Genomic DNA, 22404 nt, shown 5'->3' with positions numbered 1-22404 from the left:
AGACAAAATGTGTCTGATATACAGGCACACAGAAACAGAATAAGTTTTGGAAATAAGCAGAATACCTGTTACTGCAACAATAACAAAATGTGAAAGAAATAACTTAAAAATCTAAAGAAGCCATTACATCTTTCTCTCTTTAAATTATGTAATCTGTTCTATCACATCCCTAAGCAGCTGTGAGGATTGAGAAGAAACATCCCATTCCCTAAGGTGTGGTTAAAAAATTCTAAAAAAGAAAATAAGTATAATATTAAAATCTAAATAAAAAATACATTTCATATACAGTATTTAAAGATATAATGTAATTTTCAGATCCCCTGATGTTCAGGTTCACAGTCAAGATGTACAACACCCCTTCCCCACCATGTTGTCCTGTAAGTGAGGTGCACATACTGGATTAATCTGACCAGGAATGCTATGAGAATGAAAACGTTTTTAATGAAAATACATTCTGCACATTTTTAGAATGAGGATAATCAATGAGATCTAGCTTGCCAAGCCTAAACCCATCCGATGCTCGGCAGCTGCCTCTCTCTGTCTGAGAAAAAGCGGTGATGAAAAAGGCTTTGAACGCCATCTTGTTCATTGCAGCTGCTTGGGCCCTGAATACAGGAACCCATTCATTCGAGGAGGCGGAGGGAGGGGGCACACTGGCAAAATGAATTCATCTTTGTGAGCCATTAAAAACGGCTAGCTCTCTTAAGAAACACCACCAATTTTCCTAAAACGGTTGAAAATAGTCTACGTGCGGTCACGGATTTTTCTAATGCAGTATCTCAATACTGCTGGCCTCCAAAGTCCGTATAAGCGCCAGGCTTCATATAGCTCGTCTCGGTGCTGTCGGAGGCGCACAGCACAGCTTCCTGCGACAGCACGTCCAACCTCGCCGCTGAACCCACTTACGAAACATTTCCCGCCGCTAAATACAACTGTTCCAATTCATTTCTATCTTAACCCTCTACGACAGTGTGCCGACTGGGATATGCTGCTTCACCTTTGAGGCAGCATGCCCGTTTTCCGGGCTAGAGCTTGAGATACTATGGAGCGGCGCGGCCCGGCTGGGCACGGTTACTGTAGCTGCTAACAACTTGCACTGCAACGGAGCCGTGATTGAGATAAACAGATTGTCTAATTGGATCTCGTCAATCTTGTTTCCACGCCGTTAAAAGAAGAAGTCTAAAATCAACCTAACTGTGTTCAACCTAACTGACGCTGGGTTAACTCTCATGAAACTAAAATGGCTATGGCCACAATCAGATCCACAGCCGTGCCTGCCCTTTTCCTCGCGATCATACAGCGGCCCTACGGCTTGGTAATCGATGCAAATTCATATTACTTTAACGCGCTGAGCATTATAACGAAAGGCCAAGCTGAAGAACTGGGTGGCTGACTGTTGATTAAACGTGGAATTTGTTAACATATCTGTGCCATACAGTTGCCATCATCTCCGGCGGTTTAGTTTCGATTCACTCACATAAATGCTTTTAGTTCAACTACCCCGTTTTAACATAGCTTTGCAAGTAACTGTGTTTAATTTTTGTTACATTATGTAAATAACAGTAAATGTTGCCTCTAAAATACAACCAACGTGCTTAAAAATCATAAATCAGCAACAGCACCAGTGTTCAAATTCATTATGGATACAGGCATGTTGTCGTCGCTGCCATATTCGTAATTCACACACCCAGATGATCCATACCAGGCTGCAAACGTAGGCTGTGGCCACTGCTGGCTTACTTGTATGGACTGGCTAGGGAATAGTGGGGGTGGTAGTGATTCTGTTGGTGAAGTAGCCATTTTTAGACTCCCTTCGTTGTCAGTTTCATGATGCTACGAATTTGCAGTATGTGTAGTGGTAAATCCAAAATCTGCTCACGCCCGTTTCAGTTGTGTAAGTTTGAGAAGTAGCATTGTGTTTCTTCTTAAACAGCTGGCCAAGGGTTCATCAACAATAAACTGATAGTAGCAAGTGTGCCACCAATTAGCCTATCAGGTAATCCCAGGCTACCCTATAGAGGAAATATGTGGGGGGAAAGGGCCCTTTAAGAGCTTAAAAATGCTGGTAACAACTGATAAATTTTACATCCCGATTGCTGAGGGAAAAATTGCTACTTAAGTAAAGCTGAAGCAGGTTAACGCAGGTAGCTAATTTCTTCAACGAGAGCGAAAGATACCCGGACGTTGGAGAGGGGGTGCGGGCTAACTTAACGAGCTGTCACAATTCACCCTGCTAATTAAGGTTAGCATTGGCCATTAACTCCAACATTGCCGGACAAAGCCATTAGATATATATTATTTGGTTAAACGACACTTTGTTTGAGAAACTTAACCAGTGACCCCCACTCACCGTCTTGGCAGAAACGTCTAGCTAGCTGCAGCTAACTCTAACGAAGGAGCCACTCAACCCAGTTTAACCCTTTTCGTTCCCCGTCCCTGCTTGGCAGCTAGTGAACTGCAGACTTACTGTATTTCCTGAAGCGCATTTTCAAATATCAATACATTTCCTTACCCGCTTTCAATCAAGGGTATCCGTTGTTTATATCACATTGACTGGAAACAGCAAACTCTTGCCTCTCCTCTCTCCGCCCAGGCGCTCAGATTTAGCTTGTTTAGCCACCGAGGAGCGGCACTCCCCGAACCCAGTTTTTGACCCGCCGAGGGGGGAGACACACCGGCACAGAGGCGCAGAGACAAGACTGTGTTCACCCAGACAAGGCGTGTCAGAGTCCCGGTTTAACGTTCCTCCGTCTCAACACAAATTCCAACTCAAAGCAAAAAAATCCCTTCTCGTCTTTCCCACCGTCGTCGTCCCTCTTTTTCTTCCTTCACGCCAGGATCTCAGTCGCTTCTTCCTCCGGCCATCAAACAGCAGAGATGGGCGCGGTAACCCTGCATTCAGGTCTGGGAAACCCCACGTTACGGCAGCGTCACAACGCACGGCGGAGGGGTCGGCGACCACTTCAGATCAGGAAATGCTGCCATCTTTGGTATCTCCAACGTACCTAGAGGGAAGTTTACCTGCTAAAACACTGCTTTTAATTCTAAAACTCGATTAATGTGAAAACTTAAGATAAAATTGGAAAAGCGAATGAGAGTTTTCGAAACCAAGGCAAGGCTGAATAGTGATTTTCACCCTAAGAGAATGCAGCTGCTGAAAGGTACATGGAAAGTTGTGGGGCAACTAAAGAGTGTACATAAAGAGAAACGAAAGTACTTTGGAAAAAAGTAACATTTGAAAATGTCATAAAACAACAACAACATACATTTCGAGTGAATTTAAAACACTACAGTTGGAAGCAAAAGAGAAAGTTAACTAAAAGAAATGACTGAAAGATTAACCAGGCTTCAGATGATGTCTAAAGGGATTATTTTCTAAAAGCTATAAACAATACAAATAATCTTAGATTTATTGGCGAAAAAATGATGATTGAAAATTTATGTAATTACATATACCTTTCATAATAACTGATGTGTTGTTGAAGTAGAAAACAAAATATAGCATGATGGATATATAATGGCTAAAAGACCAGTTACACTTATAATAATAATGGATTGCATTTATACTTACTGGTCTTACTGGTAATAACGTAAATGCTAACTTAAGGCGATTAGGCATTAACAGCAATACAGCAGTGTTTATCTGGCAGGGCGAACAACCAACTACACGCCAGGCCATGCTTGTACCAGAGGATCTGTCACTTTGGAATACAAACTTGTACAGATTATTAGTTGCTTTATACTGAAAACTGACCACAAATTAATGGATACATTTTAGCAATAACATAAGTGACTATTGTATTCACTGCTATGTTGTTATACACAATGAGCAATGTAAAAAGTTCAAATAAATGTGCCCCTGGCATTTTATTAGACCGGATGCATATCCAAAAGTGTCATGTATTTGCAATATGAAAATGTTATCAAATTCCATTGAAATCTGACCTTCATGCCAGTAAAGCAGCTAGTGTTTCAAATGAACAACACGCTTTCATTTGCAATCCAAAACAGGCAAATGTTATGTTTACTTTCCTGCTAGCGTGCGTGACTAAGTACATATCACGATTTTGCTACACCAACATCTGATGTTTATATATGTTTAACATGTACATTTGACCCTGTATTTTTTTGTGTGTTTAACAAAAACTAAGTATCAAGTAATATGTTCTCTTCTGCTGATCTATCAGTAATGTCTTATGGTTAGTATAAGCTGGTCCTGGAAAAAATCTTGTTGACAAATTATATTCTCTGGGTATTAACTTCACCACAATTATATAAACTGAAATCATTGGGGGTTTGCTTTCTGCTCAGTGCTTATGGGTGGGCCATCACTGCAGCACAGAGATGACTTGATCGTTATCACCAGTAGTCTAGGTAGAGTGCTCAGAAGAGGGGGTTAATGCTCAGCGGGTTAAGGCGTTACTTGGAGACGTGGAACACTTTGTCGTCCTCTGAGACAACAAAGTGTGCACGGGCTCGGTCCGACAGGGGAAGACAACAGCTACTGTTACTTGGCTTGTAAGAGAAATGTTCCCTAGAGAGAGCTACTCTCTCTGTTTGTGCCAGATCTGTTTAGTGCTGTCTTTTCAAATGCACATTAAGTTCAGTTTAAATTCAGTTTAATTAAAATGTGAGCTGGACAAATGTGTGCATGTGTCACATTCATTCTGAAACACTGATGTATACTTTTACATAAAAACAGACTCTTTTGTATGAATGAGCTGATGGAGTTAGAAATGTTATAAGAGTAGTTGTGTCTATTAAAAAAATCAGTAAATATGCTCTTTAAAAATGTGAATTTCCACTAGTGTGTGTATTTGATTCCATCTCACTTTTGTAAACCCTAAAACCTGTGGTGGCGGGACAGGCCTGCTGTTCTGTGTGTACACTTTCTGCTCTCTGAGCACACATTCATTTCACAATTTCACCAAAGTAACCATGCAGTATTGTATAGAGATGTGATTTAAAACCCACCAAAAGCTTTCCTTCAAGTTCATAGGTGTACAAAAGGGTGATATTGGTATTAATTGTTATCTTAAGGTTATGGATTTGATATCTTCATTTAGATTTATTTTTATGTAATAAAACGCATTGGCAAAGAGGACTGTCTGTCAGGTAGTGTTCAGGGTGTGGGATTCCACTGGGACTCATCTACCCAAGTTAATGCTGCTGAGATTTAGTTGCCCCTGGATACACCCCTGCCTGTCTCTGCATATATGTGTTGTGAAGCTTCTTTAGTAGTGCTTCAGAGCACCCAGGGGAGAAAGCTTATTGTCTGCATTCAGCCTTTTGATGAGGCGAACAGTCCAAAGCTGGATGTGCATTCTGTTTCAAAACTAATTCTAATTTAATTGGGATAAATTGGACATGGTAAACAGTGCTGATAAGTGCAAGGATTGACAAATAATAGACATTTTAGTGTATTATGAAGGCATGAATTTGCCTTTAAAGCCCATTAGAAACACTTGTTAAAGTGGTTACAAATAACTTCTGTGGTGTTTTAATGTAGTCTAAATTGTAATTAAGGACAGAGTGATCTGTCCTGCTTCTGATTTGATTAAAAACAAAAAGTCACATTCATTAACAGACAAAGAGGGACACATGAACTCCACCCGTTAGCAGAGCAGGGACTGTAAGTAGCACTATCCCACAGTATTAACAAGAGATCATAGGAGAAATCAGATTAGAAAAAGAGGCAAAATAACAACACAAATATTGCCTAATATGATCTCATGCATTTCATAAAACGGGTGACATTACATGAGGCTAAGCTCATAATGACCTTGCTTTTTATAGGCAGGTTGGGGTACAGTAATCTGATTTAGCATAATCTCTTACAATCTCTGATAAATGCTTACAGCATGTATCTCTCAGAGAGGGCAAATCCTATTGGTCCACTGTGAGGCATTACTGACATCTGCTGTTCACATACAAAGGGCCTGCACTTCACACTGTACAACATCCTGTGTAGTTTATCAAGAGAGAGCTTGACTTGACTGTAACAGAGCAACTGACCGATGTGAGTGTTGATTATTCATACTGCACTGAGCCCGTTTACCTGCGTCTCAACTAGCACTGATTTTGAAATCCCGTGGATGCATACAGTAAGTGTTCGTGTATATTTCACAAATGAAGTCTGTGAAGTCTAAAGTGGAGAAAATGTTTGCAGGGTTTGTGCGATCTACTAGCCTAGCCGCAGGACAAACCAGGCACCTGCTATGGATTAGGTCTGAAATATACACAGCATTTAATAATTAAAGAATCGGTGAGCAAATCATAGCTAGTGCACTAATATCAACACTGATATTATTACTTGTGTGCTCAGGCACGGCATTCACCCGCACAAAGACACATATTACTATTAAGATGGATAATTACTTGGACAATTTCCAAAAAATAATGAATGAACGGTTAAAATATCTGGCTACAAGTATTTGATACACTGTTGGTGGATAAATGTTTAAAACACATTGCCAAAGAGCCGACTTAAACATTGACAATTTAACTGCATGAAGATGTTATTGTATTAGAAGAGCTGGTGGGAGTTGGTGCTCTGCAGTAAATCAAACCTGTAATCTGATCGTCTTTGACTGACCAGCCATCCTGATGCAAAATGAGTTTACTTGCTCTTCCTCTTCCAGAAAATAGAACCGCCTGTCATTAAGTTTAAAGTTGGTCGAAGATTCAGGTTTTCTTCGGTCTACATTCTTTTTTATCATGACATGTTTTAATTTTGTGCCTCAAAATTGACAAAACCCACCATCTAATATATTTATATTTGATATTCTGTTGCATATATAAATATCTGCGCCCTTTGCAGCTATTACAGCTTCAATTTTTTTGGGAAGGCTTTCCACAAGGTTTAATTGATCCTAAAGGTGATCTGTGGGGTTGGGTGAAGGCCAGTCAAGTACTTCCACACCAAACTCGCTCATCCATGTCTTCATGGACCATGCTTTTGTGCACTGGTGCACAGCCATGTTGGAACAGGAAGGGCCATCCCCAAACTGTTACCGCAAAGTTGTGCGGTAACAGTAGCAACAAATGTCTTGGTGTGGTGATATAAGGCAGGAGCTGATCAGTCATGAAATCACATTCTGTGTGTACTGCTTTTGAGCTACTCTGAAGGCCACATTAAGTTTGGAGGTCTGTACTGACTGACTGCAGAAAGCTGACGATCTTTGCACACTATGAGCCTCAGTATCCACTGACCCCACTACCAATTCATGGCTGAGATGGTGTTCTCAATCACTTCCACGTTGTTATGATACCACTAAAAGTTGATTGTGGAATATTTAATATCGAGGAAATTTCATGACTGGATAGGATGCAGCACAGGCAGCATCCTATCAGTGTCATCATGCTGGAGTTCACTGAGCTCCTGAGAGTGACTGATTCTTTCACCAATGTTTGTAGAAGCAGTCTGCATGTCTGGGTGCTTGATTTTATACACCTGTGACCATAGAGCACCTGAACTCAATGATTTGGATGATTGAGAGAACACTTTTCATCATATCGTGTATTTTTGGATTGATGCCTCTATATACACTTGGCAAATAATAGCAATGCTACATTCACTTTTATTGTTACAACCACTGTTAATCAGTTAACTCTTCAAGTACTGTTCACATGCCCAGTTCTTAGTATCATTTTCATCCTATTTTATCATTCATATGTATTAATGTGTGCCCATTTAGATCCACTTTCCCTAATATGCTCCTTGTGTGACCTCGGTGTGAACTTGGCCTCCTTTCACTTCATGGGTGTAATACCAGCAGTGTTACTGAACATCTGCTGGCTTACATCTTCTGACACACCCTTTACCATGTTGGTTTTAACACAGCTGCTTACTTCGTGTTACATACACCCCCTAGTGGTGAAAACAGGTGTACACTCAGGTGTAAAGCAATCGTTTAGATACAGTATATCTCTGCAACATTTTATGCTCTATTGCACTTTGTTTTTGATAGGTTTGCTTCCATGTTATATTAAGGAGAATTTCAGTTGTAGCTGTCCAGGACAAAGATACACGGGGCTGTAACTTGTAATGTTGTTGCTGTGGTACTCTACACAGGAAAATATACACATAACAGAAAAAGCAAAAGCAAGTGGACAAAAAAACTTTCCCTCATACAGATATTATTCTCTCAAATATATACTGTACATCTGGAATGTCCATATTTACATTGATGTAGTATAATCAGATGAAAAAGTTAAAAGTTTTCAAAACAACTCCTGTTCCTTTTTTGATTGTTAGCTTGTCTGTCAAAATTAGTCATGAAATGTGAGTAAAAAATACAACCTTAAATATTATATTAGATATTCTGTAATTTTCTGTATAGACAGGAGTTTACGACTGAAAGGTGCCAAGGGTCACAAGTCTTGTGGTTGTTCAGATGTAGTTTTGCAAAGCTAAGCTGTGCTAATAAATAATGAATATGTGTGAAGTACAATGTGTCATCTGCTGTTTGTATTTACCCCATTTTAAGACCTACTAAGAAACAGATGATTATTAATATGCTCTAATATGTAAAACCTTGGAAGAGGGCGGTGTACCTTCTTTTTTATGTCTATATTTTATTAGACGTTCTATTTTTGGAAGTTATATGAGATTCTTAACACAAAAACTTAACAAAAAACTGAGAACTGTGTTTTTATTTTCTAATATGACAACATTTGAAAGTGGAAATTGCAATAATCTAGTCAATACTGGTTCAGTCCTCTACATCCATTTCAACGCAAAATGAAATCGCTCAAGTTAATGTTCAAACAAAACCTTTAATGATCTCATTATTTGTTAATGCTGGCTCTGCACACACACAGAATATGTGTATTTGTGGTTAGTCAGAGTATGTGTGAGCAGAATTCCTGCTGGCCATCATCCAAGTCCTTTAGAGGTCAATCGGCGGTCGTGGAGACCAAAGCCATCAGGGTGACTCTGTAAACATTCATCCTGTCGCCCTTTAAAGTGAGAGGCACGCACATCTGCACCACCTCATAAGGCTGAAACACACAGACGTAAACATGTTGTCAGACAGTATATACATACAAGTATATACACGTGTTTCACACAGGAAGACATTTTAAACCTAATTCTGCTGAAAGTCTTAAATAACACTTTTTTCTCGTGCTGAAATCAACAATATTCCCTCCACATTTTGGAACCCATTTTTCACAACCATGCTTTAACTTTGCTGTACTATTCAACTACATATTGAGTTCCTTGGAAGTGAACTTTTATGACTTTTTTTTGTGATCAACAGCAACACAGATCACCAAAGACAACCAAAGACCAAAATCAGCACTTCCTTACATTGTATCCAGTGTGGGGTGTCCATGTGATCCTGATGGCGCGTCGCTGGCCTGTGTCCACATTGCCTTTGCTCGGCTCCACATTAAAGCCCTGCTGCTGCAGGGATGCCACATTATCCCAGTAAAACTCACCACCCTGGTAAAAACAGAAATGTCTCTTTAAACCATGATAGTGAATGCTGTGCTAATGTAAATTCAATCCCCGTGTTAAACAATGAAACCTGTGGCAGCAGTCGGTTTTGTTTCTGAAAGCTTCAGGATGCTTGAACATCAGCACGTTACCTTCTTACTGGTTTGTGTGGAGCGGATACAGCCCACTTGCAGCTCCCTGACTGCAGGCGTGATGGCACCCGAGCTACACCTGGCCTTCAGGGTCACCAACACAGGAATGGTGGGGCTCTCCGTCACCTCTGACTCTGCTAAAGAGAGGCATTTTGGAGGCTTTAGTTCTTTAACTACAAGTCATGGATTTTCTTACATCTCTTTAATGATCATACAACCATCAGGGAGAATTAACTCATAAACTTTTCTGTCTTGAATCACCTCTGTGTGGTTAAAAAAAACTAAACAAAATTAAAGTTTTGCATATCTGGACTTAAATCAGGTTGAGGTTGAGATCCTTTGGTATGAACTTAAACAAGCCACTCATGCTGAAAAACCCTCCAATAAAAGTTCCTCCACAGCGATGTATAAGATACACTATCAGTTGTCACAAACACTTGATTGGAGTTCTTGCTGCTAAAGGTGGAACAACCAATTATAAGGTTTAGGGGGCAATTACTTTTTTTTTTTTACACAAGGCCAGGTATGATTGGATAAAATGTTTCCCTAAATCATTGTTTAAAAACTGCATTTTGTATTTACTCAGGTTATCTTTGACTGATGCTGAAATCAATCTGTGACATTTAAGTGTGACAAATATGCAAAAAGCGAAGAAACCACACTGCAAGTTCACACACTTTTGGCACATACTGTATTTCTGCTGCACAGAAAGATGACAAAATGTAAAATATAAAACCTCTTGCACTCTTTAAAAAGTAAAAACATGCTGTGTGAGCGTGCTCGCATTATTCCCATTTTATATTCTTTACATTGGCTCCCAATAGATTTTAGAATTCGCTTTAAAATTCTTGTTTCAACATATAGAGCACTAAATGGCCAGGCCCCAGATTATTTATCCAAGCTTCTTATAAAATACACAGCTGCTCGTTGTCTTCGCTCACAGGCTCAGAGTTTGTTCGTTGTTCCCCGTACAGGACTGAAGACGAGAGGGGACAGAGCCTTTCAGTCTGTGGCACCACGGCTGTGGAACAGTTTACCTCCACAACTACGTTTGGTTGACTCTGTGGAATCCTTTAAAAAGCAGTTAAAAACTTTATTGTTTAAACTGGCCTTCTGTTAATCAACACTTTTGAATTGCTTTGAATTTGCATTGTTTATATTGTCTATTTTATTACTTAATGTTTTCTTTATTTTAATCTTTGTGTACAGCACTTTGTGACTGCCTGTCTACGAAAAGTGCTTAACAAATAAACCTTACTTACTTACTTGAAAAGAAGAAAAAAAAGAAAGAAAACAAATAGCATATGTGTGAAAATTATTTAAACACATAGCTGGAAACGATGAAACTGTATAAATTACACCATGGCAAATTGCTACTTCCTTATTCAAGACATTTAGAATATGCACATTTCATCAAGTCAATTTTTGCTCAGTGTCAGTGAGAGGCATTCAGAATGCACCAACACCTCTTGGACTCAGTACAGTTTACTACTACCTCACTGAGGAGGTGCAACTATTTCGCACGTGGATTCGGTGGTAAAATATGATCTGACTGCTGGTGACAAGCGCACGGGCTGTCAGCAAGCTATGATTAGCATAAATTACTTCATCACATACGCTGGCCTTGCTCGCGTAAATCATAAAAAGTGTATGCAAGATATTAGTCATCTTTACAGTGTCAGTGTAAGATTTTCCCAGTATTTAAGAGCATATTGGAGAGAAAACAGTGAAATTGAATCATGCCACCTGTGAGCTGAGGTTCACTGGTTATGACTGGAGGGAGCAGGGATTCAACAGGCACTGTCAGCGGATCTCCGCCACACAGATACATGCTATGTGAAGAGGCTGCACCCTTCAGCTCCATCACACACACTTTACTCTGAGAGACAGAAATGGCACAGGGTTAAGGTTGTTATATCATCAAGACCAGAGAGGACGTCCAGGCTGCAGTAAGGACATCTAAATAACATGAATGCATTAGGAACAGTGTTTTAACCTTGGCCATGCGATCAGTTTTTATAAGCAGTGATTGAGGACAAGGACAGGGTGAGAGCACGCATGCATTCACAGCTGAAAGAGCGTGTAAATCTGTACACGTGTGCGCCCCTCTGACCTTATTCATGAGCTCTATGGTGAGTTTGTCAGAGTAGTTGACAGACGGGTGGTCAGGCTGAAAGGTGACCGTGAATTCTTGGCTCTGCCCTGGAGGAATGCTGCCCTCTACTGGCACCACACTGAACACACTCAACCCACTGTAGTTCTGAGTCCCTGCACAAGCCAGAAAACACGTTGCTAGGTCAGTATGAAAGAATTGAACTGTTGGAGCACATTACCCTCCTGTTTTTTTTAAGCAAATATTCTGACATTTACAGCATTATTACAGTTTCAGATGTGTTTGTCTGTCAGTGGGATTATGCAAAAACTGCTAGTTTTAATTTATGAAACTGTGGAAATTTAAACTATTGGGCTATTTGGTGCACATTTGTGCTCTCTTATACAATACTTCTAGTAGGTAATACTGTATTAAAGTCAAGTTAAGGTCAAGTTTAGTAGTATGTGTAGTCAAATACTACAAAAACGTCTACGTGAGCAGTGAAATACGGACAAAGTGTTAAAAATACAAGCTGCAATCTGTTTTCCCTTCTGGAGCTCCAAACAAATCTTACCCACAGCAGGGTGGACATGGGAGTTTGCATATTCTTCTAGCAGAAAGGCCACCCGGTCAGCTCCACCCTGAGGTCTGAAGGGAGAGAGACTAGCGAGCATCACCCTGAAGCTCACTGCCACCGCTGAGCTGTTCTGCAACTGCAGGGAGAACGAGATTTAATGCCAGTGACCGAGGCTGTTTTCCCCTCATTACTCTGTAGTCTAAAAATATCTTGCATGGTGCTGCCTTTGTTTTTCTTAATGGTGACGTGATGATGAAAATGAAATAGTCCAACAAATACGGGAACAATCTGAGAGGAAGTGAAGTGCAAAGAAGGGATGGGAGACCAGGAGAAAAAGGAGGTAGAGGAGGGTTAAGGAGAGATCTATATGGAACGACCCATTTGAAAGAGAAATAGAAAACACCCAACACGTTTTTAGCATCAGCTTTAGCTGTGAGTGTTTTCATATGGCTCAGAGTTATACTAACGCATCCATGACTATAACCATAAAACCTGTGAGTCTCCTCACTATGATTAACACATGAAAATGGCCCCTTTTACCATTTTTACTCGTTCCACTTAGTGTTTACATGAATCATAAAATATGTTTAAGTTAATGTACTTAAATAAAATTACATCAAAGTTAACCAAGTGAGTTTTTTTCAGTCCACTAAGAAATTAGTATTCAAAAGTAACTAGCGACAGTTTTTTGTTTTTTTTTTTGTTCGTATTAACTTTCACACACCTTCACGACTTGTGAGGCAGTCTCCTTCTCCAGCACATAGCCAAAGTCAAGAACATCTCCATTGTGGGAGGAGGTGACAGCAGGGACTATTCCCTCCCCGAGAAGAGTCATTTCCAGGGTCATTTTCTGGCACCGCACCTCCAGCATGTCACAGCACTGGAACAGTACAGGTTAGATGAGTGTGTTCATCATTATACTTGATTAATTTTACATAAACAGGTACAAAGAAGACTCAGTGTATTAACACAGATGGTCGGCTTGTCACTCAAAGCTAAATTATAATATTTACATAGTTAACCCACCTTTTTTTCCAAAGTTGGACTGAAGGCGAGAATCAGAGTGTGTTTTTCTCCAGGTCTTATGGATCTAAGAGCATTGAGCAGGGAAAAAGGACTGTACATGTCCAACACCGACGAGCTCAGCTTATAAAGGGTTAAAGAAAAGCTACGGTGAATATTATAGTAGTAGAAGCAGTGCATTGATTTTGTTTTTTGTAATCTTTGATTTGTGGACATGAAAGTAAAACATGTAAAGAGCTGCCATTCATAAGGTGAAGTGGATTAAATGTCCAGGTACATCTGAAATGATGGAATAATCTCAGGTTTCACTGTAGAGTGTTGGTGGTGAAGTATTTACATACAGTGGGGCAAAAAAGTATTTAGTCAGCCACCGATTGTGCAAGTTCCCCCACCTAAAATGATGACAGAGGTCAGTAATTTGCACCAGAGGTACACTTCAACTGTGAGAGACAGAATGTGAAAAAAAAAAAAAAATCCATGAATCCACATGGTAGGATTTGTAAAGAATTTATTCGTAAATCAGGGTGGAAAATAAGTATTTGGTCAATAACAAAAATACAACTCAATACTTTGTAACATAACCTTTGTTGGCAATAACAGAGGTCAAACGTTTACTATAGGTCTTTACCAGGTTTGCACACACAGTAGCTGGTATTTTGGCCCATTCCTCCATGCAGATCTTCTCGAGAGCAGTGATGTTTTGGGGCTGTCGCCGAGCAACACGGACTTTCAACTCCCGCCACAGATTTTCTATGGGGTTGAGGTCTGGAGACTGGCTAGGCCACTCCAGGACTTTCAAATGCTTCTTACGGAGCCACTCCTTTGTTGCCCGGGCGGTGTGTTTTGGATCATTGTCATGTTGGAAGACCCAGCCTCGTTTCATCTTCAAAGTTCTCACTGATGGAAGGAGGTTTTGGCTCAAAATCTCACGATACATGGCCCCATTCATTCTGTCCTTAACACGGATCAGTCGTCCTGTCCCCTTGGCAGAAAAACAGCCCCATAGCATGATGTTTCCACCCCCATGCTTCACAGTAGGTATGGTGTTCTTGGGATGCAACTCAGTATTCTTCTTCCTCCAAACACGACGAGTTGAGTTTATACCAAAAAGTTCTACTTTGGTTTCATCTGACCACATGACATTCTCCCAATCCTCTGCTGTATCATCCATGTGCTCTCTGGCAAACTTCAGACGGGCCTGGACATGCACTGGCTTCAGCAGCGGAACACGTCTGGCACTGCGGGATTTGATTCCCTGCCGTTGTAGTGTGTTACTGATGGTGACCTTTGTTACTTTGGTCCCAGCTCTCTGCAGGTCATTCACCAGGTCCCCCCGTGTGGTTCTGGGATCTTTGCTCACCGTTCTCATGATCATTTTGACCCCACGGGATGAGATCTTGCGTGGAGCCCCAGATCGAGGGAGATTATCAGTGGTCTTGTATGTCTTCCATTTTCTGATGATTGCTCCCACAGTTGATTTTTTCACACCAAGCTGCTTGCCTATTGTAGATTCACTCTTCCCAGTCTGGTGCAGGTCTACAATACTTTTCCTGGTGTCCTTCGAAAGCTCTTTGGTCTTGGCCATGGCGGAGTTTGGAGTCTGACTGTTTGAGGCTGTGGACAGGTGTCTTTTATACAGATAATGAGTTCAAACAGGTGCCATTCATACAGGTAACGAGTGGGGGACAGAAAAGCTTCTTACAGAAGACGTTACAGGTCTGTGAGAGCCAGAGATTTTCCTTGTTTGAGGTGACCAAATACTTATTTTCCACCCTAATTTACAAATAAATTCTTTACAAATCCTACCATGTGAATTCATGGATTTTTTTTTCACATTCTGTCTCTCACAGTTGAAGTGTACCTCTGGTGCAAATTACTGACCTCTGTCATCATTTTAAGTGGGGGAACTTGCACAATCGGTGGCTGACTAAATACTTTTTTGCCCCACTGTAATCTGTGCTATCGGTGGTGATCCATTTGAACACATAACATCTTTTTCTTCAACTTGTTGTTGTTCACATGTCATCCCTGATAGGACTTTTCCAGATTTTTGCAATTTCTTTTTTATTTAGCATGAGCTAAATAAGATCTGTTTGTCTCTGGCAGAAAGTAGAGACAAACAGAAATTATGGTGAAACTAAGACAGGAAATGAAGTGAAACAAAAGCCCCAAAGCCAGACTAGAAATGTGGATGTTGAGATTAATAGTTAGCATCTTCAACCCCAGAGACACACCAACAGCCTGCTTCCATCCTAATGCAATGATGGTGAACAGAATTTAATTTATGATGCTGCTGGCAAATGTCACAGTGCGCACTATAAATAGTTTTCTCCAAACCACAGTCTATAAACCTTGTAATCAGTGCGATACCATGGTGTCTGAGAGTTTGAGAGATGGGCCATGAAATGCACCTTTCTCCAGATTTTGATATCCTCAAATCACCACCTGTCTGTGATGATAAATTCTTCTGGAGATAACAAAGAAAATGTGCTTTATTTGTCTAATTTGGGTGACCTGACTCTTTCATGCACAATTATTTAGTTCTGAAAGTCAAAATGGAACTTTAACACCAAATATCTGAATTCTGCTGTGTATAAAGCAACAAAGTGTGCACATAATACACATTACTGAAAAATCCTTCACACAGATAAATTCAGAAAAGGGAAAAAAACCACATACATATGTATTATGAATATCATGAGTATCACAAATGTTTAAAGCTGTCAGCAAGGTAATTAATAGTTTTGTAAAAAACAAAAAGAAAAAGAAAGGATACATCCAAAGATTCCTGTGAAATGTTCTGAACTGTAAACCTTTTAATCACTCTTTCTCCTACAAATGGAAGACACAAATACAACAAGGTAGATAAGAATAAAAATCCAGCATTATTTAAGCGTTTTTAATGTAACTATACATTTTTTATAAACGACTCACCCACTGTCACCTGATGGAAGTTTATGATATTGCAGCCATTGTTGGATATCACCACTAGAGGGGGTTGTACAGCAGGACACTGAAGCTTCAAGTAGAGCGTATTGAAGGGACTGAGGAGGTAAAGGACATCTGATGAATGCAGATCCATATATGTTGTTGTTGTTGTTGTTTTTTTTTTTTATTAAAATGAAGCTTAAATGACATAAGAGATGTAGAAGTGTAATATGATCTTCACCATAGAAGCTGAATACCTTCTTGTAATATAATTATTCTAGCACAAAACCAACCTAGAAAACTGAGATGGGGCCATTAACAAACTTTTTTTTAGTGGAGTATTAACTTTTTTGAAATGCACCTTTTTTGAACTATTTCTGAGATTTATACCAGCTAAAGAAATCTTCTATTTCTTGGACATACATGCTCCCTTAATAGACTATTAAAACTCTAGAGGCATTTAGTTACGCACACTTATTTGTATAAAAAGAAAAGTGGTAAATGCTCCACAGGTCAACAACCACATTTTGTCAGGTCTTGTGCTTGAAGTCAGATGTCAAATAATTTTGGTTATTCAACTTATCAAAAACTCCACATGGAAACACAGTTATCTCAAGGTAATGTCACCGTCACAGAAATAGGAAGAAACAGAGGTAAACTGTGAGCCTAACTGTTGTTATGGTTGTCATTTTAAGCAGTCAGGTGGGGGGAGCAGAATCAAACCCCTCACAACACAAAAAATAAGTGACAACAAACTTGACAAATATTAAATCAGAGACACTACGAAACGAGGGCTGGTGTTGACGTTTAATATTGTGGGTAGCTTAAAAAGTGTTCCTTATATGCAATAGCCAGTTGTATATAGAAGGTTTGTTGATAATACAAAATAAGGTATGAATCTAATACCAAGTAAAATACCGGGGTCAGGATTGCTGATACCAACACAGATACTGATACTTTTAACCTATAAAGGCAAATTATATAGTGGAGACCAGTGTGTGATGATGTATGAGACCAATCATCATCAATCTGCAAATTTATTAATGACCACTAAATAATTTTTTCTTTCCACAATAAATGGTTAATACAAATAAACACAACTTTAAACATTTTCATGCATTTTGAAACTAGGTTTTTGAAGAGGTGGTATGTCATTTAATTAGAAAAAAACAACACATAAGACATTTCAGTGGGCTACATACTGAACTTACAGGATAAAAACAAAGAATCGATCCTATTGCACTAGTATTAATCTGATATCTATATTTGGATGGATCTGCCCACCTCTACATGACAAAAACCTAACATGACGGGGCCTACAGTGTGCTGTACACGTGTATATGGAAGCTGATTATTGACCTCCATGCTGGCTGGACTAGTTTGTCGTCCTCTGGAGGGTCTCCATCTGACACAAAGCAGGGAATGGTGTACTCTCTATAACGTTTCCTGATGGAGTATAGTAGAGAGGCCTTGGCCTCCTCGTACCAACTTGACCTTAAAAGGAAAAGAGTAACAATTAAACATATAAAAAGACTCCTTGTTGCGAGCACTTTTTTTGTACAATTCCAACAAACCTTAAAGTCAATAGTTGGTATGCCCTCGTTTATTCTTGAACACAGCCTGAACTCTCTTAGAAAACCTTGTAGTTTATTTAAGTATCTTCAGGAATAGTTCTCCAGGCTTGAAGGAGATTCAACATCAGTGACACTAACTCAATATTTTCCATCTGGTCAAAAACTCGTCGTCCTCCCTGCAAGACTGACCGGGCTGTTGACCACAGTGTGCTGGCCCACCTGGCTAGATCAACTAAGCCTACTGTCAGGCATGGTAACTCCAGCATCAAGTTTGGTCTATTAAACATCCGCTCTCTCCCTGGTAAGGGACATCTGGTCCATGATCTCCTCTGTGATCGTAAGTTGGACTTTCTTTGCTTGACTGAAACATGGCAACAGCCCAATGACTTTGTTTCTCTCAATGACTCCACTCCGTCTGAGTTTGTTTACACCTGTCAACCTCGCATCTCGGGGAGGGGCGGAGGTCTCGCGATAATTCACCGGAAGCACTGGGAATTACTCCCTGTCTCTGCCCCTCCCTCCCATTCATTTGAATACATTGCACTACAGCTCCCTGGATCTACCCCCACCATCATATGTACTGTTTATCGGCCACCTAAGCCAAATAAGGAGTTTTTAAATGAATTTTCTGCTCTTCTCACTCATTTCTCTGTACTTTCTCCAAATCTGATCATTGCTGGTGACTTCAATATTCATGTGGACAATGATAAAATCCCTCTTTTCAGAGATTTTACCTCCTGCCTGGAAAGTTTTGGGCTTCTACAGTACATAGAATTTCCTACCCATTCTAAAGGTCATATCCTGGATTTGGTCTGTTGTTCTGGCATTACCCCCACCCATTGTAAAGCCACATTGTTTCCCCAGTCTGATCATATGTTTATTTCTTTTGATGCAAACATAACCGCTTCCAAAACCTGTATCTCTCGTAATATCACTTTTAGGAAAATTAGTAATATCAACCCAGCTGTTTTTTCATCTGCCGTCCATGACCACCTTCCATCTATCCACAGCTCCTCAACCCCTCTGAAAGGTGCCCTCAAATAAAATGCATTATTATTATTATTATTATTATTATTATTATTATTATTATTATTATTATTCAAAGCTCTTCTTTGGATGTTGGCTGCTTTTTGTTCTGTTCTCTGTCAAGATCATTTCACACTGCTTGAGGTCTGGGCTCTGGGGAGACCAATCCATGACTGATAATGTTATATTGTGTGTTTTTCTATCTGTGTATCCTTTTACTCCATTGGCAGCGTGTTTTTGACAAGAGCTCAAACATCACAGACTAAAATGCAGCCCCAAACCATGACGGAGCCTCCACCATGTTTTACAGATGGCTGTAGACACTTACTGTTGTACTGCTCTCCTGTTGTCCTTCATATATACTGAGGAATATTTGGACTAAAAATTTAAAATTTGGATTTATCACTCCATATGATCTGTTGCCCCTGATTCTCAGTGCAGTTCTTGTGCAACCTATTCCCCCTGTTTCCCTCCCTTAAGAATGACATCTTGACAGCGGACCTTCCACTGAGACCATTTTTGATGAGGTTTGGGTGAACAATAGACGAATCAGCTGAAGGGCCAGATGCATCTCTCAAAGTGCCTAAAGATAGAATTTAAAACTAGTCCTTTGTGTAGACACAACAATGGTTCAGTGGCTTTTTTATCCTTGAATGATTCATAAGTCAGTGTTAAGTGGCTTAACAAACACAAGTGCATTCCTTTGGACTGGACAGAAAATGAGTGAATAACCAACCAAAGTCTGTAGACAACCTTTGAAAGACCTTCATAAAGCCTGGAGAACTACTGCTCAAGTCCACTTTAAAAAATTACAAGAAATTCTGACTCCTTGTAAGGAAATGATGGGTGGTTCATGAATTTTGTAAATGAATATATTTTGTGATCACCGTGAATGAAAAGAAATGGGAATGCTGCTGAAATCAATTAGTCACTGGAATAAGAAGAAAAAACCAACAACAACAAAAAGAAAAAGAAAAGCTTTGTTAGTAGTTGATATTCTAGTGTTGTTGGATCTCAGAAGGTATTAATTAGATTTAGCCTTTTGAAAGGAAGTGCAATTAGAGAAACATTTTTTATTTGCAGTCCAGCAAACTGGATCTGTTTGATTAGATTGAGTAAATAATCTGTAGAAACCTACCCTGGTACTATGTTGCCAGGATCTGGTGATTCACTTTGCTTTCCTTTCTCTGCTTCATTGGACACCTTGCTGTTTTTTGGATTCACTGACGCCTTTTTCCCCTTACTAGGTTCCAGTGGGATCTCCAGTTTTGCCTTACAATGCACATGAACATGAGTGATGGGTTCATACTAAGGTAGATGACTGAAGGGACTACATCTTGCAAAAAAAATGTTCTGTGTGATTATGAAAGTAAAAAAAAACCCATTTAGTCACTTAAGATGTGTTCACATTTAAAAACCCTGGCACAAGCGGACAGTGGCTGGAGTGGGAAGGTGGGTGTGAAGCTGTACCTCCTGTTCAGCGAGTCTGTTTCCCTCGAGCTCACTCTCATAGAGCAACTTGGCTCGATGAAGACGACGGAGCGCCTCTTCTTTGATCTCCTGGTCCAACAGTCTGGGTTTGAACGTTACCTGGACAAGACATCTCTGGGGTAGAGGAGAGACGGTAATATGTCTGAAATTGCTCAGATTTAGAGGATAACACGGGATATTTCTGTGTGTTTCTTTCACGCTACAGTGTTCCTACACCATATCACTTTTTAACTTCAAACCTCTGCTTCATATTAAGGTTGAAATTAGCTTTCAGCAGTGTCCTGTTTTGGGGTTACTGGTTTGTAACAATTCAAGCGGACTGATATATTACCCTGGATCTCTGTGCCTTCTAGCACTTGTGAAGTTGTCACTGTAAATATATTATTCTTAATATCTTGCTTGGAAAATAAAGTTTAAATAAAAAAAATACTGGAGTCTGGAGGTAAGTGGTCATCTGGAAAATAAGACTTAAAATTAGACTGTCAGAACCAATAGAAGTGATTTTCATTGAGCTTTTTTCCCCCATTTATATCTATAAATAGTGCTTGTTCACTTCCATCAGGTGTCCAGCAGAGAGCATCATTACACTTATAATTCCCTCTGAGCACAGATGGTTTGGTTCCTTAGCTCTGTGCTTATTAAGATCATTTTTAACCAAGATGTAGTAAATAAAAACTAACCGCTTTCTCTAATGTTTAATTTCTTTATAGAAACAAAAGGTCACACTATCTTGTCCATTCAGGTTTATAAATGCATTCAGAAGGAGATTAATCTGTTTTTGGGGCTGATGTGAGATTTTGGATGGATGGAGCTGGATGATGTGTACTCTTAAGTGGTAAGGACAAAAAAAAACAGATGGCCCACATTGTATTATTTTACAGATATTATAACATGAAATTATTCAGTTAATAATTACTTTCAGCTAACTCTAGAATAAGCTACTAAGTAGATTTAAATAGACTGTCTAACTGTTATAAATCTGAAGTCTTCTTCACACTAGCAACCTTCTATGTATAAAACCGGTGGTGTGTTCCTTTAACATAAGTGTAAGCTTAATAAGACGTGTTATACCGCACCTCTCCAGGAAGAAGGCGTCCTGCAGACGGACTGATGTCGATGTCTGAGTCCTCTGGCAGGGCGAAGGAGAACAAACGGGGCATTACAGGCGCCTTGACCCCTGGAGAGACTGGTTGTCTATTTTGGTCACGGCCCGTTTGACGGTTGCTCAGGAACAGCATGGCAGTGGACTGGTCACCTACTGCTGTGGCTCCAAACTGAACCAGAAAATGGGAGAGCTCCAGTGGTGGGTGGACACCCACTGCTCGGCAAGACAGCAGAAAATCTCTGATGACAAAATGAATGTTTTTGCTATGGATCAGTAGGTATTGGATTTAATTGAATAAACGGGATCACAACATTCAGTAAAGGCAGTGATTGTCCTATCAACAGATAAGTACAAAAGACTGAATGTTTAAGCAGACACAATGATGCCATAAAGAGTAAATGTCCTTCATTTACACACAGTGTAGGATTTAAAACTAACCTGTTAATTCCAGACTTGCAGCTGAGCTGAAAGACGTACTCTTTGGCAGTTTGGGCACTAAAAATCAGATCAACCTCCAGGGTTTCTTGTGGGAGCAGAGTACCAAATCCATCATTGGGCTGAACCTCAATAAACTTGATTTAGAGAAAAAACAAAAGCTTTAAAGTTATAACTCAGGATGTTTTCATGAAATCTAACTTAGACTCTGATGCTGGTTGCTGTAGCCATTTAAAGCATTTACATTAAGTAATTATCCCTCCATCTGTTGTTGCTTTTATTGGTGGCAGCAGAATCTGCCAATCCAAACACAGGATGCACATTGTCTTCTTAAGCACGGGGGATTACGAGGAAACAATGTAGGATAACAGCCTCTCTGTTTACTGTTCACTCTCTTTACACTATAAGAGCTATATAAAGTTACTGTTTATGCAAACCTAACAAATTTTAATAATAGGAGGAACCCTGTGGAATGGAACAAACAGTGAAAGTGGGATGTGGACTAAATATGATTCTTCCATAAACATAACATTATCTGCAAAGATAGCAATGCTTGTAT

General features: G+C 39.8%; 2 protein-coding genes across 8 annotated transcripts in view; both read right to left on the bottom strand.

Annotated features, from left to right (window-relative positions):
- Positions 1-2893, bottom strand: part of gnb1a (guanine nucleotide binding protein (G protein), beta polypeptide 1a) — a 31557-nt gene extending 28664 nt beyond the window's left edge. The window contains exon 1 of the mRNA XM_004570940.4: positions 2513-2893. The gene's annotated coding sequence lies outside the window, so the exon portion shown is untranslated. The remainder of the gene's footprint in view (positions 1-2512) is intronic.
- A 5865-nt stretch (positions 2894-8758) lies between these two features.
- cfap74 (cilia and flagella associated protein 74) overlaps positions 8759-22404 on the bottom strand; it is a 54093-nt gene continuing 40447 nt past the window's right edge. For 6 of the 7 annotated variants that reach the window (XM_076878497.1, XM_076878493.1, XM_004570938.2 and 3 more), the window contains 15 exons: positions 21849-21982; positions 21382-21649; positions 20285-20419; positions 19953-20086; positions 17574-17708; positions 16221-16330; positions 16063-16118; positions 13290-13409; positions 12988-13143; positions 12261-12399; positions 11708-11862; positions 11341-11473; positions 9595-9731; positions 9314-9448; positions 8759-9003 (listed from right to left, as the gene is read on the bottom strand). In XM_076878497.1, coding sequence (XP_076734612.1) covers positions 8899-9003; positions 9314-9448; positions 9595-9731; positions 11341-11473; positions 11708-11862; positions 12261-12399; positions 12988-13143; positions 13290-13409; positions 16063-16118; positions 16221-16330; positions 17574-17708; positions 19953-20086; positions 20285-20419; positions 21382-21649; positions 21849-21982 — 2052 coding nt within the window. In that variant the 3' untranslated portion in view covers positions 8759-8898. The remainder of the gene's footprint in view (positions 9004-9313; positions 9449-9594; positions 9732-11340; positions 11474-11707; positions 11863-12260; positions 12400-12987; positions 13144-13289; positions 13410-16062; positions 16119-16220; positions 16331-17573; positions 17709-19952; positions 20087-20284; positions 20420-21381; positions 21650-21848; positions 21983-22404) is intronic. The other variant, XM_076878496.1, reaches the window with a different exon arrangement.

The sequence above is a fragment of the Maylandia zebra genome, linkage group LG20, assembly GCF_041146795.1.
Source record: "Maylandia zebra isolate NMK-2024a linkage group LG20, Mzebra_GT3a, whole genome shotgun sequence".
Lineage (NCBI taxonomy): Eukaryota > Metazoa > Chordata > Actinopteri > Cichliformes > Cichlidae > Maylandia > Maylandia zebra.
The sequence above is the reverse complement of the archived record's forward strand: the minus strand, read 5'-3'. Positions and strand labels throughout refer to the sequence as shown.